The sequence below is a fragment of the Cydia pomonella genome, chromosome 8 (assembly GCF_033807575.1).
Source record: "Cydia pomonella isolate Wapato2018A chromosome 8, ilCydPomo1, whole genome shotgun sequence".
NCBI lineage: Eukaryota > Metazoa > Arthropoda > Insecta > Lepidoptera > Tortricidae > Cydia > Cydia pomonella.
Window position 1 is genome coordinate 13,710,480 of NC_084710.1, and position 17,456 is coordinate 13,727,935.

Consider the following 17,456-nt stretch of genomic DNA (forward strand, 5'->3'; position numbering starts at 1 on the left):
AGAAATACCTTTATCAATTAACTAACTATAATTCAATAGTTGCAGGTATATCCGCTTTAGCTCCTATTCCGATATGCTAGCCTGCCTGCCTGACGATCCGTAATTTATCCGGGAAGATAGTGATTCAGTTATAGAAAAGAGTGTACTCCCGTCTTAAATACCGGCAACGCTCTTACACACTAGTGTTGTGGGTGTCCATGAGCGGCGTTAATCGCTTACCAACAGGTGATCCGTCTGCTCGTTTGCTTCTATATCATAAAAAAAATATCCGCCTTACGCTAGCCTGCCTGCCTGACTATCCGTAATTTATCCGGAAGATAGTGAAGATCCATAAATAATGTGAAAACAGGAAATAACCCAACAAACGCCACAATTTTCTGTGGCAGTAGAGAATTTGGGAACAGTGATAATACAGTAGTAAAAAGAATAGGTATTCATATCACTGGAGCCACGGGTACCTAAAATTTGCAAATACTTCCGTTTGGCTAAGATTGGAAATGTTTTTATAGAATATAGAGTACCTACACCCTGTAGAACGCAAGGACCTAATAATTACTTAATGGATGTCTAATTCTCAACACACTTGCTGAAACCGCGTTTTTATTCCACCGATTTTTGGCTTATAATCCTAGATATTAAACACGCGTGCTTTTTCATTATATTATCCGACTGAGTTAAGAAGGTAACTGATTGCTAATAATATGTATGGAAGCGGAGCCTTCTTAAATTGGTCGAGTAGATTTTACAACGTGGACTGACGGGAGCCGGGGCCGGCCGCCGGCGGCGGGGCGAGGGGCGACAGGCAGTATGACAGATGCACGACTTTTACTGATTTAACAATTAAAAAAACCGGCCAAGAGCATGTCGGGCCACGCTCAGTGTAGGGTTCCGTAGTTACTCTTCCGTCACATTAAGCTAAACTGGAGCTTAAAGTATAGTAAATTGTTAACCAAGGGATGAAACGGTACCTTTCACCCGAGTTAAACAAATAGGCAAATTTGCATAATCAGTACCTAATTAAAGTCTTTTTACTATGAAGGGAAAACTTTTTGCGATAACTCAAAAACAGCTAAACTGATCATGTCCGCTATAGTTTTCATTTAATGTCTTTCTTAAGCTCTACTTCCACGATTTTTTTCATATTTTTTGGACCTATGGTTCAAAAGTTAGAGGGGGGACACACATTTTTTTTTCTTTCGGAGCGATTATCTCCGAATATATTCACTTTATCAAGAAATGTTTCTTAAAAACCCTTATTAGTTTTGAAAGACCTTTCCAACGATACCCCACACTCTAGGGTTGAAGCGAAAAAAAAAATTCACCCCCACTTTACGTGTAGGGGAGGTACCCTAAAAAAAAATTAATTTTTAGATTTTATTGTACGACTTTGTCGGCTTTATTGATTTATATATCCATGCCAAATTTCAGCTTTCTAGCACTAACGACCACGGAGCAAAGCCTCGGACAGACAGACAGACAGACAGACAGACGGACATGGCGAAACTATAAGGGTTCCGTTTTATGCCATTTGGCTACGGAACCCTAAAAATTGATTAATATGAAAGTTTCCTCGCAAGTGTGTTGAAAACCGTCGTATGAAACGCGTGTGCTATGGTCATTACACACATCAACAACAATACAATATCCCCTCGTGTGTAATAACCAACTTACAGTTGTGTGCAATATAATAACAGTATATAAGAAAATTTTAATTAAGGGAAAACTATAACTTTAAATCAAAAATATTCTATCTTTTTATATAATTATTCTGCATTACTTGATATTGTTTCAAAATTAACTGTAACCTTTACTTAAATGATATTGGAAGTAAAAAAAAATATCATGAAAATCGGCTGTTTTCACTAAGTTGCGGAAATTCCTATAAAAACGTAAAACCCTACAAAAATATATAATTGTAATTTAGAATCTTTCCTATTATTTCCAATCAAAGATTTACATCTAAACCCAAGTCATCCAGAAAAAAATAAACTTTTCTATAAGACGATCTTCGTCGCAGAGGGTACTGCTATTATATTGCACACAATTGTAGCACACTTGTATAACAATGTACTATTAGTTGTCCAGGTTTTACGGGTTAAATGTGTTACTATGGAGAGGTCCGAAATTATATGAAATAAATACATAAAAATGCCATTAACAATTTTTTCTCCAATATGCTTGGAAATGTTCACCTTATTGTAGCAAAAATAGTACGGGAAGTTCTTCGTTATGGTCAAACTCAAATTAAAAAAAATCAAACCATTATTGTCGTGTTATAGCGGACGAGAAAGTTATTACTGTATTGTTTTTGACTTTTTAAAAACATGTATGCACTAAGACAAACGCAAACAGCCAATTAATATAGCCGCAGGCTGCGTCTACATGACAGCGTCATTTCAAGCTATAGGATAGAGTCGTGTCGTGTAAAATCGTGCGAATATTGCTTAATAAAATCAAAGACTATATGTATAACGTTTATATTTTTTTTAAATATCTCATGCGTGCAAATACAGCTTATATCGCTCTGAGCGAATATTGAATGGTAGTCAATGATTGAATTGAATTGATTGCAAGAATAGTTGTGCCTTTAACTTTTTTTTTAAATAATTGAAGAGGGAAATTGTTTTTGATGTGAAGGTTCGATTTGAGTGCTGGTTCATGTTTAAATTATGATTATTTTACCTGATTTCCTCGCATGTTTGGAGAAAAACACTATATATGCCTCGGCAGGAACAGCAATTCGTGGATTCGTCTTCTTTGTCGAAACTCATCCACGAATTGTCCTTTCCCGGCCTCTGCAATAATATACTATTATATAAGTTAAAACAAAAACACTTCAAGTTTGTATTGTATGTCTTCTTAATATAGTTCGTGTCGTCTACGATGACGCGCAGATTTGTCAAACCTTAACCTTTAAAAACATGAAAATACAACTCAAGGCACACGTCGTGAATGACCCGATCTATAACTTGATTGCAGGAATAGAGGGTTCTTTGCTACACTTTACATTTACAATGATTCTAACTATACAACTCCCGTGGGACTCGGAACATATTACAATAAAGTTATTTTAATTTTAATATTTACAAAGATTTTAAGTAACCTTTACATGCTGTTTTTAGGGTTCCGTAGCCAAATGGCAAAAAACGGAACCCTTATAGATTCGTCATGTCCGTCTGTCTGTCCGATTCTGTCACAGCCACTTTTTTCCGAAACTATAAAAGCTATACTGTTCAAACTTGGTAAGTAGATGTATTCTATGAACCGCATTATGATGTTTACACAAAAATAGAAAAAAAACAATAAATTTTGGGGGTTCCCCATACTTAGAACTGAAACTCAAAAAATCTTTTTTCATCAAACCCATACGTGTGGGGTATCTATGGATAGGTCTTTAAAAATGATATTGAGGTTTCTAATATCATTTTTTTCTAAACTGAACAGTTTGCGCAAGAGACACTTCCGAAGTGGTAAAAAGTGTGCCCCCCCCCCCCCCCCCCCAACTTCTAAAATAACAGAATGAAAAATCAAAAAAAAATATATGATATACATTGCCATGCAAACTTCCACCGAAAATTGGTTCGAACGAGATCTAGTAAGTAGTTTTTTATTAACGCATTCACTGCCACCGACGCATATATGCGTTCACCGTCATACAAGTTTGTTCCTAGGCCACGCCCCCTGGCAGTGAATGCGTTAATACGTCATAAAAATTCAAAAAAAAATTTTTTTTCATCAAACCCATACGTGTGGTATCTAAGGATAGGTCTTCAAAAATGATATTTAGGTTTCTAATATCATTTTTTTCTAAACTGAATAGTTTGCGCGAGAGACACTTCCAAAGTGAAAAAAAGTGTGTCCCCCCCCCCCTGTAACTTCTAAAATAACGGAATGAAAAATCTAAAAAAAATATATGATATACATTACCATGCAAACTTCCAACGAAAATTGGTTTGAACCAGATCTAGTAAGTAGTTTTTTTAATACGTCATAAATGGTACGGAACCCTTCATGGGCGACTCCGACTCGCACTTGGCCGCTTTTTTAACTCTGAATCAAAGCCATTGCTCAATAGAAAAAGTGTAACTCGTGCAGTTCGAAAGCCTACCTTACGAGAATATAATTAAGCCAAACGGTTAGGAATTAATTAGTCCGCAGCAAGCTGGGTTCTCCATACAAACGTAGTTACGCTCTCATTTTAAAACGACTAGCACGATTGCTCTGAAACTTTGTACTTACAATAGGATAAGGTATATCTGTGCCTGTAATTAGTTAATGTAGCCTCAGATACATAGGTAAAAATACAGCGAATTTAAGTTTTTCATACAAAACTTGTTTTTGCTCTATTTCGTTTGTTTTATAAGCTGGAACTATATAACTAATTATAGGTATATACTTTATATACCTCATGTTATTGTACGCGCAAAGTTTTATTACAATTCAATACGTAGTTTTAAAATGAAAACGAAACTCTGTATGTATGGGAAGGTGTAATGCGGCCTCCAAACATTTTGCAACGAGGGGAGTAAGTGAAATTTTGCAAAGTAGGTAGTCAAGGCGCAAGTTTGCAATATAATAATATTGCAAACTCCCGGAGTTACATCTCAATTGCGAAGAAAAAACTAATTTTAAGTGAAATAATTCTTAAATACGGTGCAATTTCAAACATTAATCACACATGTTGTCACTTTTTGATAGGTTAGGCATCGAAGTCAGAGACCCACCCGGCATTCAGCCACGATTGAAAATTGTTTAAAAATATTTTAAACAGCTTAAAATTCATCAAATTAAATATTTTTCAACAAACAAAAATATTGAATATCAGTATTTTCAAAGTAACACTCATTTATACCTACATGGTTCAAATGAATTAGTGACATACCTAATCCACAATCCATAACTCCCGGTAACGAAAGGTTTGTCCTTCAGTAGGTACACCTGCATGAAATAAGATCTTTTTCGAGCAAGTGTGATGAAAAAATATGAATGATGGATGTGTTTTAGACAAATACAATTTTTTCTTTCACTTTGCATGTTATTCCACGCACACGTACACGTACCTTTGAACTTTAGTAGGTATGTTATGTGAACATACCTATATCGCGTGTAGTGCACTCGATCCAAATTTTAGAAGGATTTGAGAAATTAAGACGAGTTACCCAGTTTTTTATTTATCTAAGTAGTGAAATCGTGCTAAGTGAACTCTGATTTAGACGTACCAGCATCAGCTGCCTGTCTAAAACTAAATAATATTTATAATAAATTTGTGCTAATATAGTCCAGAAAGTAGATTCCATTACGAGCCAACACAATTGCAGCGGCAGCATAATTGTTTCCTTTACTGTGTAATTAAATTTACTTATCGGTATGTAGGGTTTATAAATGCCACTGAGTGACTTAACGCCTACATAGTGTTAATATTAGTGATGTTACTGGCATCAGAAATGTGGCTGATAACAGGCGATTAATGTTTTTTGTTCCATCAACTTTGTTTTATAGAATGTGTCTATTGCCGATATATTATTAAAACTAATGAACCGTGTTGGGCCCGATGTGTTTCGTGCATAACATTTGATGTCATAGTCAGATTAACCTCGGTCGACATGCCAATCGATGGCGAGCTTAACGACGACTTAATGTTATTCAACAAAAATATAACCGCGGCCCAAAATTTAGCCATCAACGCGGCAAAGATAGCCCTAAATAATTTTGAATGGAGATATGTGACCATGGTTTTCCATAACTCCTCAATTCTTCTAGGTTTAACTGCATTCATGCAAATTTATCGGAAAAGTGTGATCGTCGGAAAAGGAACATTTCTCCATGGCAAAGAATCATCCGCAGACAGAATCAGTCAGTTTGTGATATTCGGATCAGACTTGGTTGACATAATGTGTACGCTAGACTGGATGCGGAAAAGGGAATTCGACAACACCGGAAAATTCATTGTCATTTGCAATAACTGTGACGAGCGAAAAGCGATGGACATATTCTGGAATCATAAGATCTTAAATGTGGTTTTTATCAATGATAGCTCTGGAACCAGCAGTATAATTGGCTTCACTTATTCTATTTATGATAACCAGAAATGTGAAATAAGTCCACCAGAGCCACTTCTAGACTCTTGCATTCATAATTCTTGTATGGGAGTATATCCTTTGAAACTCAGAAATTTACACAAATGCCAGATTATTGTGTCTACCTTTGAACAAGTCCCATTTATGTCTCTGAAGACGGGAACCCCAATAGGAGCTGACGGCGACCTTTTACTTCTCATCGCTGAAGCTTTGAACGCCACCTTAAAAGTGATGACTCCACATCGGGGCGCCGGTTGGGGCCAACTGGACAAGGACGGAAATTGGCTAGGATCTTTGGCAGATGTCTATCACGACCTCGCTAACTTCTCCATGACATCAGCAGCCATAACTCTGACAAGGTTTAAGGCGTTTCATTTGTCCACAGATTACCATTCGATAAACATGGCCTGGGTAACTCATCCCGCTGTACCACTTCCAGGTTGGCAAAAACTTCTCCGTCCATTTAAAATGAAAGCCAGGATATCTCTAGCTGTTACTTTTGTGCTCATTATATTAGTCGCCGTGTTCGTTAAAAGCAATTTGTGGGCGAAATTGAGTAAAAGAATTAATACATCGGCGCGGCCTCAAACATGTGTCCTGTTTTATTCTTGGACCATTTGCATGGGCATGCCTGCGACGACTTTACCATCCAAACCGACATTTCTGACCATGTTCCTCTTATGGATGTTCTACTGTTTTATGATAAGAACGTTTTACCAGACATCACTTATTCACGCTATGAAAGATAACTTGAATTATCCAGAGTTTGAAAATCTTCAAGACATTTTAAATTCTGGTTATCCATTCGGTGGTGTGCCGGCACTCAAGGATTTCTATATTGATGACCCTGAAGTGTATAACAACTGGAAATCCATCAACAGCACCGAGATCAATGATATGATGGTTAGTTTGTCGAGGGGTATGAAGTACGTTCTAGCGATGAATAAGGTTACCGCCCAGAGTTTTATTTTAAAGCATTATGGAGATATACATATTGTGCCTCAGATGATTGTGACGAGTCCAACAGTTTTGTATTTTAAGAAATTCTCTCCGATGGTGCAGTCTCTGAATCTTATTCTAGATAGATTGGTAGAAGGTGGCTTTACTGAGAAGTTATACAAAAATCACGCCAGTACACATGCAAGAAAGAAGACTGATAGTACGGCGCCAATGAACTTCGAGCAGTACATGGGGTGTTATGTAGTCTTGGCCGCCGGGTGGATTGTATCAATATTAGTATTTATTTGTGAGGTATATTGTTATAAATTCAGTGTCAGCCTACAAAATATTTAGAAGTTGCTTAAGTGAAAAATAAATGCTAACCTTATTTTTATAGTTTTCAATGCTATTATATGTACCCCCTCATTACATATGTGTAGCTTAATATATAAGACTTATATAATATAACCCCTCGTAGGCACAAATTTATGAATACGAACGAGAGTTCGAATAATGTATATGTTATGGACCAAGTGATTAATGTGGGCATTATATATAATGCCCGGGCATTATGAATAGGTAATGGCAAGCTATATCAGGCCAAGTGATAAATTATTATCTGAACTTCATTATTTATCACATTATCTGGTCATTATGAATATTTCTACGTGGTCGTTGGGCAATTTGATATTAAAGATACATTGCGTTGACCAACCAGAGTCCGTGATAGCAACGTGCGGACGTCAAATGATTCACTGTTTACTGTAAAACGCTCAATGTTTTTATTTAGTTTTGGACTGAATTAAAACCGAATACGGATGGACGCGGACGAATCTTATTTTTGTAATTCAGTTTCGAATAATAGTAAAAACCAACTTCATTTTTTTTACTTCCCTTTCTGGGGGGTTTGAGGTGGCTATTTCTGGCCCTTTTTGGCGGCGCTCTAACAATCGCTTGGAGACTCAGCGTCTCTTAGCAGGAGAGTCCTGGCAAGTAAGTCTTATAGATCCCCAGCTTTGTGCGTATGGGGGATGGCTGCTGTGGAGCAGTAGACGAAGCAGGGTATGCGCAGTTATAGCTCGTCTGACTAACTCCTCCGTGTGTTGTACCGTTGTGCCCCTGTGTGACTCCTAGGTATTTTGCCATGTGCTGCCCCTATATCTCCTCGCCTAGTAGTTGCTCGCATGGGTTGCTCTCGTGAGGAGCGGCTGCGTCTTGGTGACGTTCACTTAGAACCTCCGTTTGCTCAGCCACTCGGGTAGGACATCAAGCTAGCGCTATTGAATAAATATCAATACAAAAATAAAAATACACCAATTCAATAATAACGTAAGACTATTCAAAGCCTAGTCAAAAATCTCGGTCTAATAAATTTTGCATAAACACCGCCTTTTTAAACATATTCAAAGATATTACCTACAGCGTTTTTACTTATTCAAAATAGAATGTAAAAAGGCTTTTCTCAATAAAAAAAGAATAGTATGTCTAGCCTACATAGTACGTGAAATAAACAAAAGTGCCAATTTTGTTTTGGTTATCCTGAGAGGTTAGTTTTTTTCAAACCTGACCATATGGAACTTGAGGCGAGAATTATTATTAGTCGTCTTTAGGTCGTCTACTTAGAATGTCATTACAGTGCTTGTGAGTGTTGTTATCACGGATTTTGTTTGTGTATTATGGTGTCGGTTCCCCTTCTCCTGTTAAAAGGAAAATAACATGCGCTAACTAACTAACTAATAAGTATTATTGATAGTATGATTTCGCTCAACTTTGGTCATTATTTGCAGTAACTATCAAGATTTCTATTATTTTTTTTACTATTCGTATATAATAGAATATTACTGTAATGCCGACTGAAAGAATGAGCTAGATTTTTATTCTACGCAATTTACCTCTATTTTACCATTATTTTTCAAAGATACAGAAAGCAAGCTTGTCTTATGTTATTTTATCAAACCGGTAAGGATATAAAAGATTTATACATGTTTGAAAAATTTGTCGTTTAAGGACTAAATGTAACTTTTACTCCATTTATTTATTTAATCTTTGCACAAAAGAAAACACACTGTACAATAGGCGAACTTAATGCCGTAAGGTATTCTCTGCCAGTCAAGTTGGAGGCGGTGCAAAAACATGAGGTATAGGTGATACAATTAGGTACATGTACGAACACAATACAATCATAAGAAATACCAAACATAAACATACATATATATATATATAAATATGTAAGTGTATGTATTTGTATCAATATTATTTATATATATATATAAGGAGACTATTCCAAAGGCGAGTTGCCTGAATAGAGAAAGAATCGGACATGTAACCAGTTCGGTGAGATGGTATAGACAGAGATAGATTGTCAGAAGAGCGAAGCTGACGGTCACGAGAGACACCATAGTAGTGGAAGAAATATTTTAGATATTCGGGGGATTGAGGGTCCTTAAGAACAGAAAAGAGGGTGCAGAGCATGCGAATGTTGCGCCGAATACGAATAGGAAACCAGCCAAGTTACACATCATACATCACACATTATACATTATATCATATCATCATGTCATATTTACATACATATTATTTTGTGAGTATAACCTAATTTTTAACCGACTTCAAGATTTCAAAAGGAGGAGGTTATCAATTCGGGTGTATGTTTTTTTCGCTTTTTTTTTAATGTTTGTTACTCCATAACTCCGTCATTTCTGAACCGATGAAAATTATTTTTTGTTTGAATTTATAAATATACAGATTGGTCCCGTTTTTTTCAAAACTCAGTTCTGATGATGGGATCCATGAGGTATCGAGGGAACTCTTCAAATGTGAACGGCATACATACAGTGATTTTTGTATTTTCTTTAACAAATCAAGCATTTACATTAAAAAAAAGACATTTGATGAAGTGGAACTGCTGATGATGATCAGAATGGAACTCTTCAACGACGCATAGTACACGTTTGGCGTTTTGTCCTTTTCCCTGTGTTTGTTAAGTAAATTAAATTTTCAAGATAAATTTTTGTCAATTTCGAGTTCTTACGATGGAGTCCATGAGGAATCGAGGGAACTCTTCAAATGTGAACGGCATACATATAGTGATTTTAGTATTTTCTTTAACAAATCGAGCATTTACATTTAAAAAAGTGACATTTGATGAAGTGGAACTGCTGATGATGATCATCGAGGTATCGAGGGAACTCTTCAAATGGGAACGGCATACATACAGTGATTTTTGTATTTTCTTTAACAAATCAAGCATTTACATTAAAAAAAAAGACATTTGAAGAAGTGGAACTGCTGATGATGATCAGAATGGAACTCTTCAACGACGCATAGTACACGTTTGGCGATTTGTTCTCTTCGCTGTGTTTGTTAAGCAAATAAGACTTTCAACACACATTTTTGTCAAGTTGGAGATCTGACGATGGGGTCCATGAGGAATGGAGGGAACTCCTCAAATGTTAAAGGCACATGTATAGTGATCTTAGTATTTTCATCAACAAATCAAGTATTTACATTTGTAGAAGTGACATTTGATGAAGTGGAACTGCTGATGAACAGAACGGAACTCTTCAACGATGCATAGTTCACGTTTGGCAATTTGTTCTCTTTGCATGTTTGCAAAGCAGTTAGGTTTTCAAGATACATTTTTATATTTCTATCCTATTTACTTTTTTAAATAATTATCTGGTGCTTTATTTCATGCATGGTGTGAAATAATTTATCTTAAATACAGTCGAATACCCTATAGCGGGTATCTTACCAGTCAACCATAGGGAAAATCTGAAATGTGCCAAGGTGGGTGAGTGACAAAAAAAAACATGTTACCTCCTTTTCTACATAATTAGGCGTAGGATGCTGCCTTTTTAATTTCATTGTAAGAAATCCAAAATCAATACCTAATAATCGAGCTTTCACCGGTCTCCCTCATTGAAGTCGGTTATTTTTTCTTAAAAATTATTGACTAAAAATAGTCCGTTTTTGGCCGAATCCTTATAGAACGTAACCTTTTTTTTTATACGGAGCCGTATTATCCGGATATCCGTAGCTGAAAAATTTACGGATATTGCAAACCCTATTTAGGTGTTAATGTAGGTAGGTACAACAGGGAAAAGGTACCAGTACCACCCGTGCATACAAACTTCTATGCAGGGGTGGTACTTTTTATCTGCAGCTGACTGTGCAAATAAGCCCTAATTTCTAATGAAGAGTTAGACCATTTCATTGCCACATTTTAGAGTATTCGAGCATTTTTGTATCGTAACACACAGCTTTGTTTATATGTACACAGGGAAAACGTGATCCCGACCTCCGAACGCCAAACCCCGAATTATCGTATCCAATAGCAATGGTATTATTATTAGTTTCTAAAAGTCCACAAAACAATAGTTGTAAAGTTAAAAAAATTAATGGAAAGCGATAAAAAACTCGTAATTATACTGCTATTCTGAATGCTGTCTATTAAGAATAGTTAGTCATCGAAGAGATAACGACTGCAATATGTGGAGTGATCATTTTGTAATCACTGATTTTTGTATAGCGTGACCAACCACTGTATGCGCTTATTTCATACAAAATCCTAGTGCAGGATTACGAACCTGTATACGGCCAGGTAAATCAAACTTTTTGAAATGACTTTAAACAACACCCAGTTATTCATCAACGACAATTTCCCATTTGTAAGAAACATGAGCAAGATAGCTGCAAAAATCGCATTTTACAATTTTGAATGGCGATACGTTGCTTTGGTGATGTTTAGCAATATAAACTTAATCGGTATTGCGACGTTCTTGAGCCATTACGAGCAGTCAGTTGTGGTGAAAATGGGAAAATTTATACCTTACCACCGAGCTGTGATACCACAGTTCGTGTTGCTCGGTCAGACATCTTCCGAATTGGTAGGTATGCTTCGGTGGCTAGCTCAGAACCAGTATGATACAACAGGAAAATTTGTCATCCTTTGCTATTCAACGGAAGATAACACATGCAATGAAAAAGAAATCTTTGAAACTCTATCCAGTGTTTTTATCGTAAATGTTTTATTAATAAAGGGTTCTCTTGGAGACAAAGAACCCACCATACTGTCCTACTTTATGGTTTTACCAGACAAATGCATGAATAGCGAACCTGTTAAGCTAAACATTAGTTTGAACTGTGCAAATGATACTTGTTTCAAATCTGCTTTCCCAGAAAAGTTTTCGAATATGTATCATTGTCCTTTTATTGTTTCAACATTCGAGCAACACCCATTCATGTATTTGAGCAATGATAGCGCGCCACAAGGTAAAGATGGTGATGTTTTGAATTTAGTGGTGGACATTTTAAACGCTTCACTTGTCATAAAAACGCCGAAGGAAGGCAGTGACTGGGGCAAATTCGTGAATAATAACTGGACAGGTTCTCTTGGCGATGTGTTCAACGGCCTAGCACACGCTTCAATGTGCTCTGCTCCGCTGTCTCCAGCAAAATACGCAAATTTTCAAATTTCTTTTACATACAGTTCCATGGATATAGTGTGGGCTACGGGCCTGCCCACCCTCAAGCCGTCCTGGGAAAAATTGTTACATCCATATCAAATGCCTGTAAGGATCATTATTTTCTTTCTGTTTATTGGGATAATTTTGACGAATAGTTTTACTAAGACGCTTGCTTGGAGAAAAGCTATACGCGCCCTTAGAATTAGCCCGCCGAAGTCGAACCTACTGTTTTATTCTTGGATTCTTTTTATGGGGCTGCCTATTGTGAAAATGCCCACGAAGCCGTCTTTTCTAATAGTGATTGGACTCTGGATTTGGGCTAGCTTTATTATCAGGACGGTGTACCAAGCGGAGCTGGTAACTATTATGAAACAGCGTATATATGAAGAGCCATTTGAGACATACCAAGAAGCCTTGGAAACCAAACAACCTTTTGGAGGTCTTTCTATATATAAAGAATACTATTCCGATGATAAATACGTTTATGACAATTATATTGTCAAAAACTTAACGGAAGCTCGCCAAACTATAGACAGGATATCAAATGGATCATTGGACTTCCTGATTGCTATGAAAAAAGAGTCAATTTATTTCAGATTAACGGAATGTAAAGGTACAAGGCAATTGCAAATAATTCCGAAGAAGATCGCAAACAGCCCAACAGTTATGTTTTTCAAGAAGTTTTCGTTCTTAGCTAATTCTGTGAGTCGCATCTTGAGTGTTTGTTTGGAAGGAGGCTTCATCCAGAAGATGTATTCAAGTTTCTTCACAAGGGCGATTTCATTTCTTCACCACTCGAATAACCAGGGCCCATCAGCGCTACGGCTTGAACATTTCATGGGTAGTTTCATAATCTTGCTTGGCGGTTGGATTCTCTCTTCTATTTTCTTCGCCGTTGAAGTAGTATGTGGTAAAATAGTTAATGCTAATGTTCATTCTTAATTAATACAACTGGCTGCGTAGCCAACGTGCCAATCGTAAACGCTCTGTATCGAACGAAACGCAACTGTCACTGTCGCACTAGTAAGAAAGAGTGATAGAGAGAGATGACTACGCTATGCTACGGAGCGTTAACGATTGGCTCGTTGGCTAGGCACCCTGGATCACTTGTGTTACTGCTACCTATATGCTAAAACGCTAAAGAGCTTTATTAATGTTTCGTCTTCTGTAACTCCATCGGTCACCAAAAGAGTTGTAGCCCTTCGCACAGCGCATTAGTTTTGTAATAATCATAACTTTTTTTTTTTTTATCTTTATTTAACGAGCTTAGTCTAAAAGACGATGCCGCTCAGTAGTACACATCGAGAAGTGTTCTTACACTAAAACATTTAAAACCTAAACAGATCATTATTTTCGTCTTTGGATGCCCACCATCACCATACTGAACAGACCTATGAGGTAATAATAACGGCAAAAATATTAAGTAAGAGTAAGATGCTATCCACGGGGACCTAGGTATTTGGTTGTGATTAAGTTTAAAATAAACGTATCTAGGAGTAAAATATTCAATGTAAGTAGAAACTTTTTATGTTATTTAGTCACTACTTGCCTACGTATATTTGTGTAAAGATAGCTTTTCATATTATTTAATCACTACGTATTTGATTACAACACTTACCTTAAACTCAGTCCCATAAATCCCATAATACAAATATGGTTTTTAACGTTGCTTATTAACGACTTTTAACTAGCCTTTAATTTGTACTCGTTACATTTATTTTGGAGCTTAGATATACTAATGCTTTTTTAGGGTTCCGTACCTAGAGGGTCAAACGGGATCCTATTACTGAGACTCCACTGTCCGTCCGTCTGTCACCAGGCTGTATCTCATGAACCGTGATAGTTAGCCAGTTGAAATTTCTACAGATTAAGTATTTCTGTTGCCGCTATAACAACAAATAATAAAAACAGAATAAAATATGTAAATATTTAAGGGGGCTCCCATACAAAAAAGTGATTTTTAGATAATGGTACGGAACCCTTCAGTCCGACTCGCACTTGGCCGATTTTCTATATTAGATACTCAACATAATTTGTAATATATTTAGGTATACCTACATATTTTACTAGAACTTGAATTTGGACCATAGTTGTAAGTTGTGGACTAAAGTTACCTGAGTTTACGGTATCTAATTCTGTCACTAAGATTATTGTACTCTTAACCCTTTTCCAGGCATAGTACGATTTATCGACCACATACGCGCCATTAGAATTTCAACTTTAACATTCCGATTTAAGGTTCAAATTAGATTACACTTTCAGGAAATGTTACTTGTCTTCAAATGAATCATCAAAGCTGGATTAATTGGAATATATTTGGATTTTTTGGGAAAACCTTGTAGATTGGTGCGGCCTGGAAAAGGGTTAACTCCTTATAAAAGTAATAGAAGTACTTGATACTTAATAAAAAAATATCGATGATTTCCCATTTTTTTTCTTACTCCTCCTTATATTTGCAACAGAATATTACCTATTAGCATACTAAATTATCAGTAAAGTCCGTCTAAACTAACTCTGCATCGACATTAATAGACCAAAGTGAACGAGTGGCATCAAAACATTGATGTAATGCATCAAAAGGGAGTTTTCAGAAAATATTGTATTGTATTTATTTGCAAAGACCCGAACCTACCCAACCTTTCAACCCTTTTGTTTTTTTGTACCTACCCAATTAGCGTGAATAGTTAATTAACGTTAATCGCTGTCAGTTTTGTGACGACAATTAAACATGTTTTTTTTATGGGAAATAACTTTTTGCCTTTTCAGGGTACCGTACCCAAAGGGTAAAACGGGACTCTATTACTAAGACTCCGCTGTCCGTCTGTCACCAGGCTGTCTCATGAACCGTGATAGCTAGACAGTTGAAAGTTTCACAGATGATGTATTTCTGTTGCCGCTATAACAACATACTAAAAATTACGGCACCCTCGGTGGGCGAGTTCGACTCGCACTTGTCCGGTTGGCAACGCGCATGTAACTCATCTGGAGTTGCAGGCGTACTTAGGTTACGGAGACTGCTTACCATCATGCGGGCCGTATGCTTGTTTGCCACCGACGTAGTATTAAAAAAAAATCTAAATAATCAAAAGCTATGAACCCTGACGTCTTAATGACTACAATTATCTTATACCTTTAAACGAGCAATTCTTGTATATATATATGTATATATATTATATTTCCGGGATCTCGGAAACGGCTCTAACGATTTTGCTGAAATTTGGTATAATGGGGGTTTCTGGGGGTAAACAATCGATCTAGGTTAGTCTTATGTTTGGGAAAACGCGTGTTTTCGAGTTTTCATGCGTTTTTCTTTCGTCGCAGAATATGGTCGCTAATTTTGTATTGCCGGCCTCTGTCCGTCTGGCCCAGCGGGTTAAGACGCGGACTGCTAAACGAGTGTTACGGGTTCGAATCTCGCCCGGTGACCAACTTTTGCTTTTTTTTTTATATGTTCAAGTTAATAAATAGTTTTTTTAATTTTTATTGTTTTAGACAAGTTTAATTTAGTAAAAAAAATGTAGTTAAGATTATCACCTATACACCACCATATTACAATAAATAGTTATAACCGAGCAAAGCTCGGTCGCCCAGGTACTTATTAATTATATTAGGACTAATGGCTCTGTGAGCGGTAGACCTTGCGAGCAAAGCTGAAAACTGAATAAATATGGGTGTGTAATGTTTTTAATAATAACAATTTGCGAAATTTCATTTTTCATAATTTGAATTGCATAATTTTGATATGCAGAAATTATGATTTGGTATAAAAACAAATACAATAAAAACGAATTGCATAATTTCGAAAGTAATTATAGTTTAGTAGCATAGTAATGTATTTGCATAACAGGCAACCAATATAATGTTCACTCTGTATACTATTTTATACTCAGAACGTTTTTTATTCATGAAAACCAACAGCATAATGTTGAAGGTGTGGTTTCACAATCAAACCACGGGAAATCGTTCATAAACTTTATTTGATTGAGTTTGCTGAAAGTTTAACAACACTGAATTACTAATTAATAAAAAAACATAAAACATTATATTTGCATGGAACATAATCGATTTTTCTAAGCGTCAAACTTACCTACATCCGTACTTTACGTCTGTCGACATCAGTGCCGGATTAAGATATTTTGATGCCCTAAGCATTTCTAGACCATGGTGCCCCCTCATCAGGATTACATTGAATTTTCTTAGTAAATTGAGTGACGTTTATTGCCGCATTACTGCTGAGAATAGAATTTTCAAACGCAGCAATGTTCCAACAGTAGGCAAGTGCTTTGCATAAGTCCGGAGGCCAAGTCAACTAATATTTGGATATTAGTTGACTTGGCCTCCGGCCTTATGCGAAGCACTTACCTACTTTGTAAGCGAGGACGTAAGACAGGCCGTACTCCGCACAGGGTTTTGCAACCTCTAGAGCTTTCTTGCGAAGCTCATTCGTGTGAGGGCAAAGGCCTTCAGTAGGGGCGTAGCCATTGGCCATTGGTTCTTGTCGTTGACGTTTCAAGGACGTTGTCCCCGTGGTCTCTGAGAAGACGGGATAAAATCGACATCATTATCTTGACGTTAGAGGTAATTTTAGAACTTAATTAAATGCGATTAAGTCCCGTTTTCTTAAATAATAATGTGTCACAATTAGGCCAATAAAATTAGATTTTTTCGAATTTAGTCCTAAAAATGCGTATAATCCGAGTTTGCTCCATTCCAGGAGGTGTGCATAAATGTTTCCTCTTTTTCGGTTTTTTTGCTTGTAAATCGAAAACAGTACGTCCGTTGGAAAAATTGGTTTGAACGAGATCTAGTAAGTAGTTTTTTTTTTAATACGTCATAAAAATAAAAAAAAAAATTTATAGGATTATAGGATAGGTCTTCAAAAATGATATTTAGGTTTCTAATATCATTTTTTCCTAAACTGAATAGTTTGCGCGAGAGACACTTCCAAAGTGAAAAAATGTGTGCCCCCCCC

At 36.5% G+C, this 17,456-nt stretch overlaps 2 protein-coding genes across 2 annotated transcripts; both read left to right on the top strand.

Moving 5' to 3' along the window:
• The first annotated feature begins 25 nt into the window (after positions 1-25).
• LOC133520623 (uncharacterized) lies at positions 26-8,346 on the top strand. The gene has a single exon (XM_061855150.1). The coding sequence runs from the start codon at positions 5,604-5,606 to the stop codon at positions 7,368-7,370; it is 1,767 nt and encodes a 588-aa protein (XP_061711134.1). The 5' UTR covers positions 26-5,603; the 3' UTR covers positions 7,371-8,346.
• A 4-nt stretch (positions 8,347-8,350) lies between these two features.
• Positions 8,351-16,136, top strand: LOC133520621 (uncharacterized). The gene has a single exon (XM_061855148.1). It carries the CDS (start codon positions 11,639-11,641, stop codon positions 13,424-13,426), a length of 1,788 nt encoding a protein of 595 aa, XP_061711132.1. The 5' UTR covers positions 8,351-11,638; the 3' UTR covers positions 13,427-16,136.
• Positions 16,137-17,456: the final 1,320 nt, after the last annotated feature.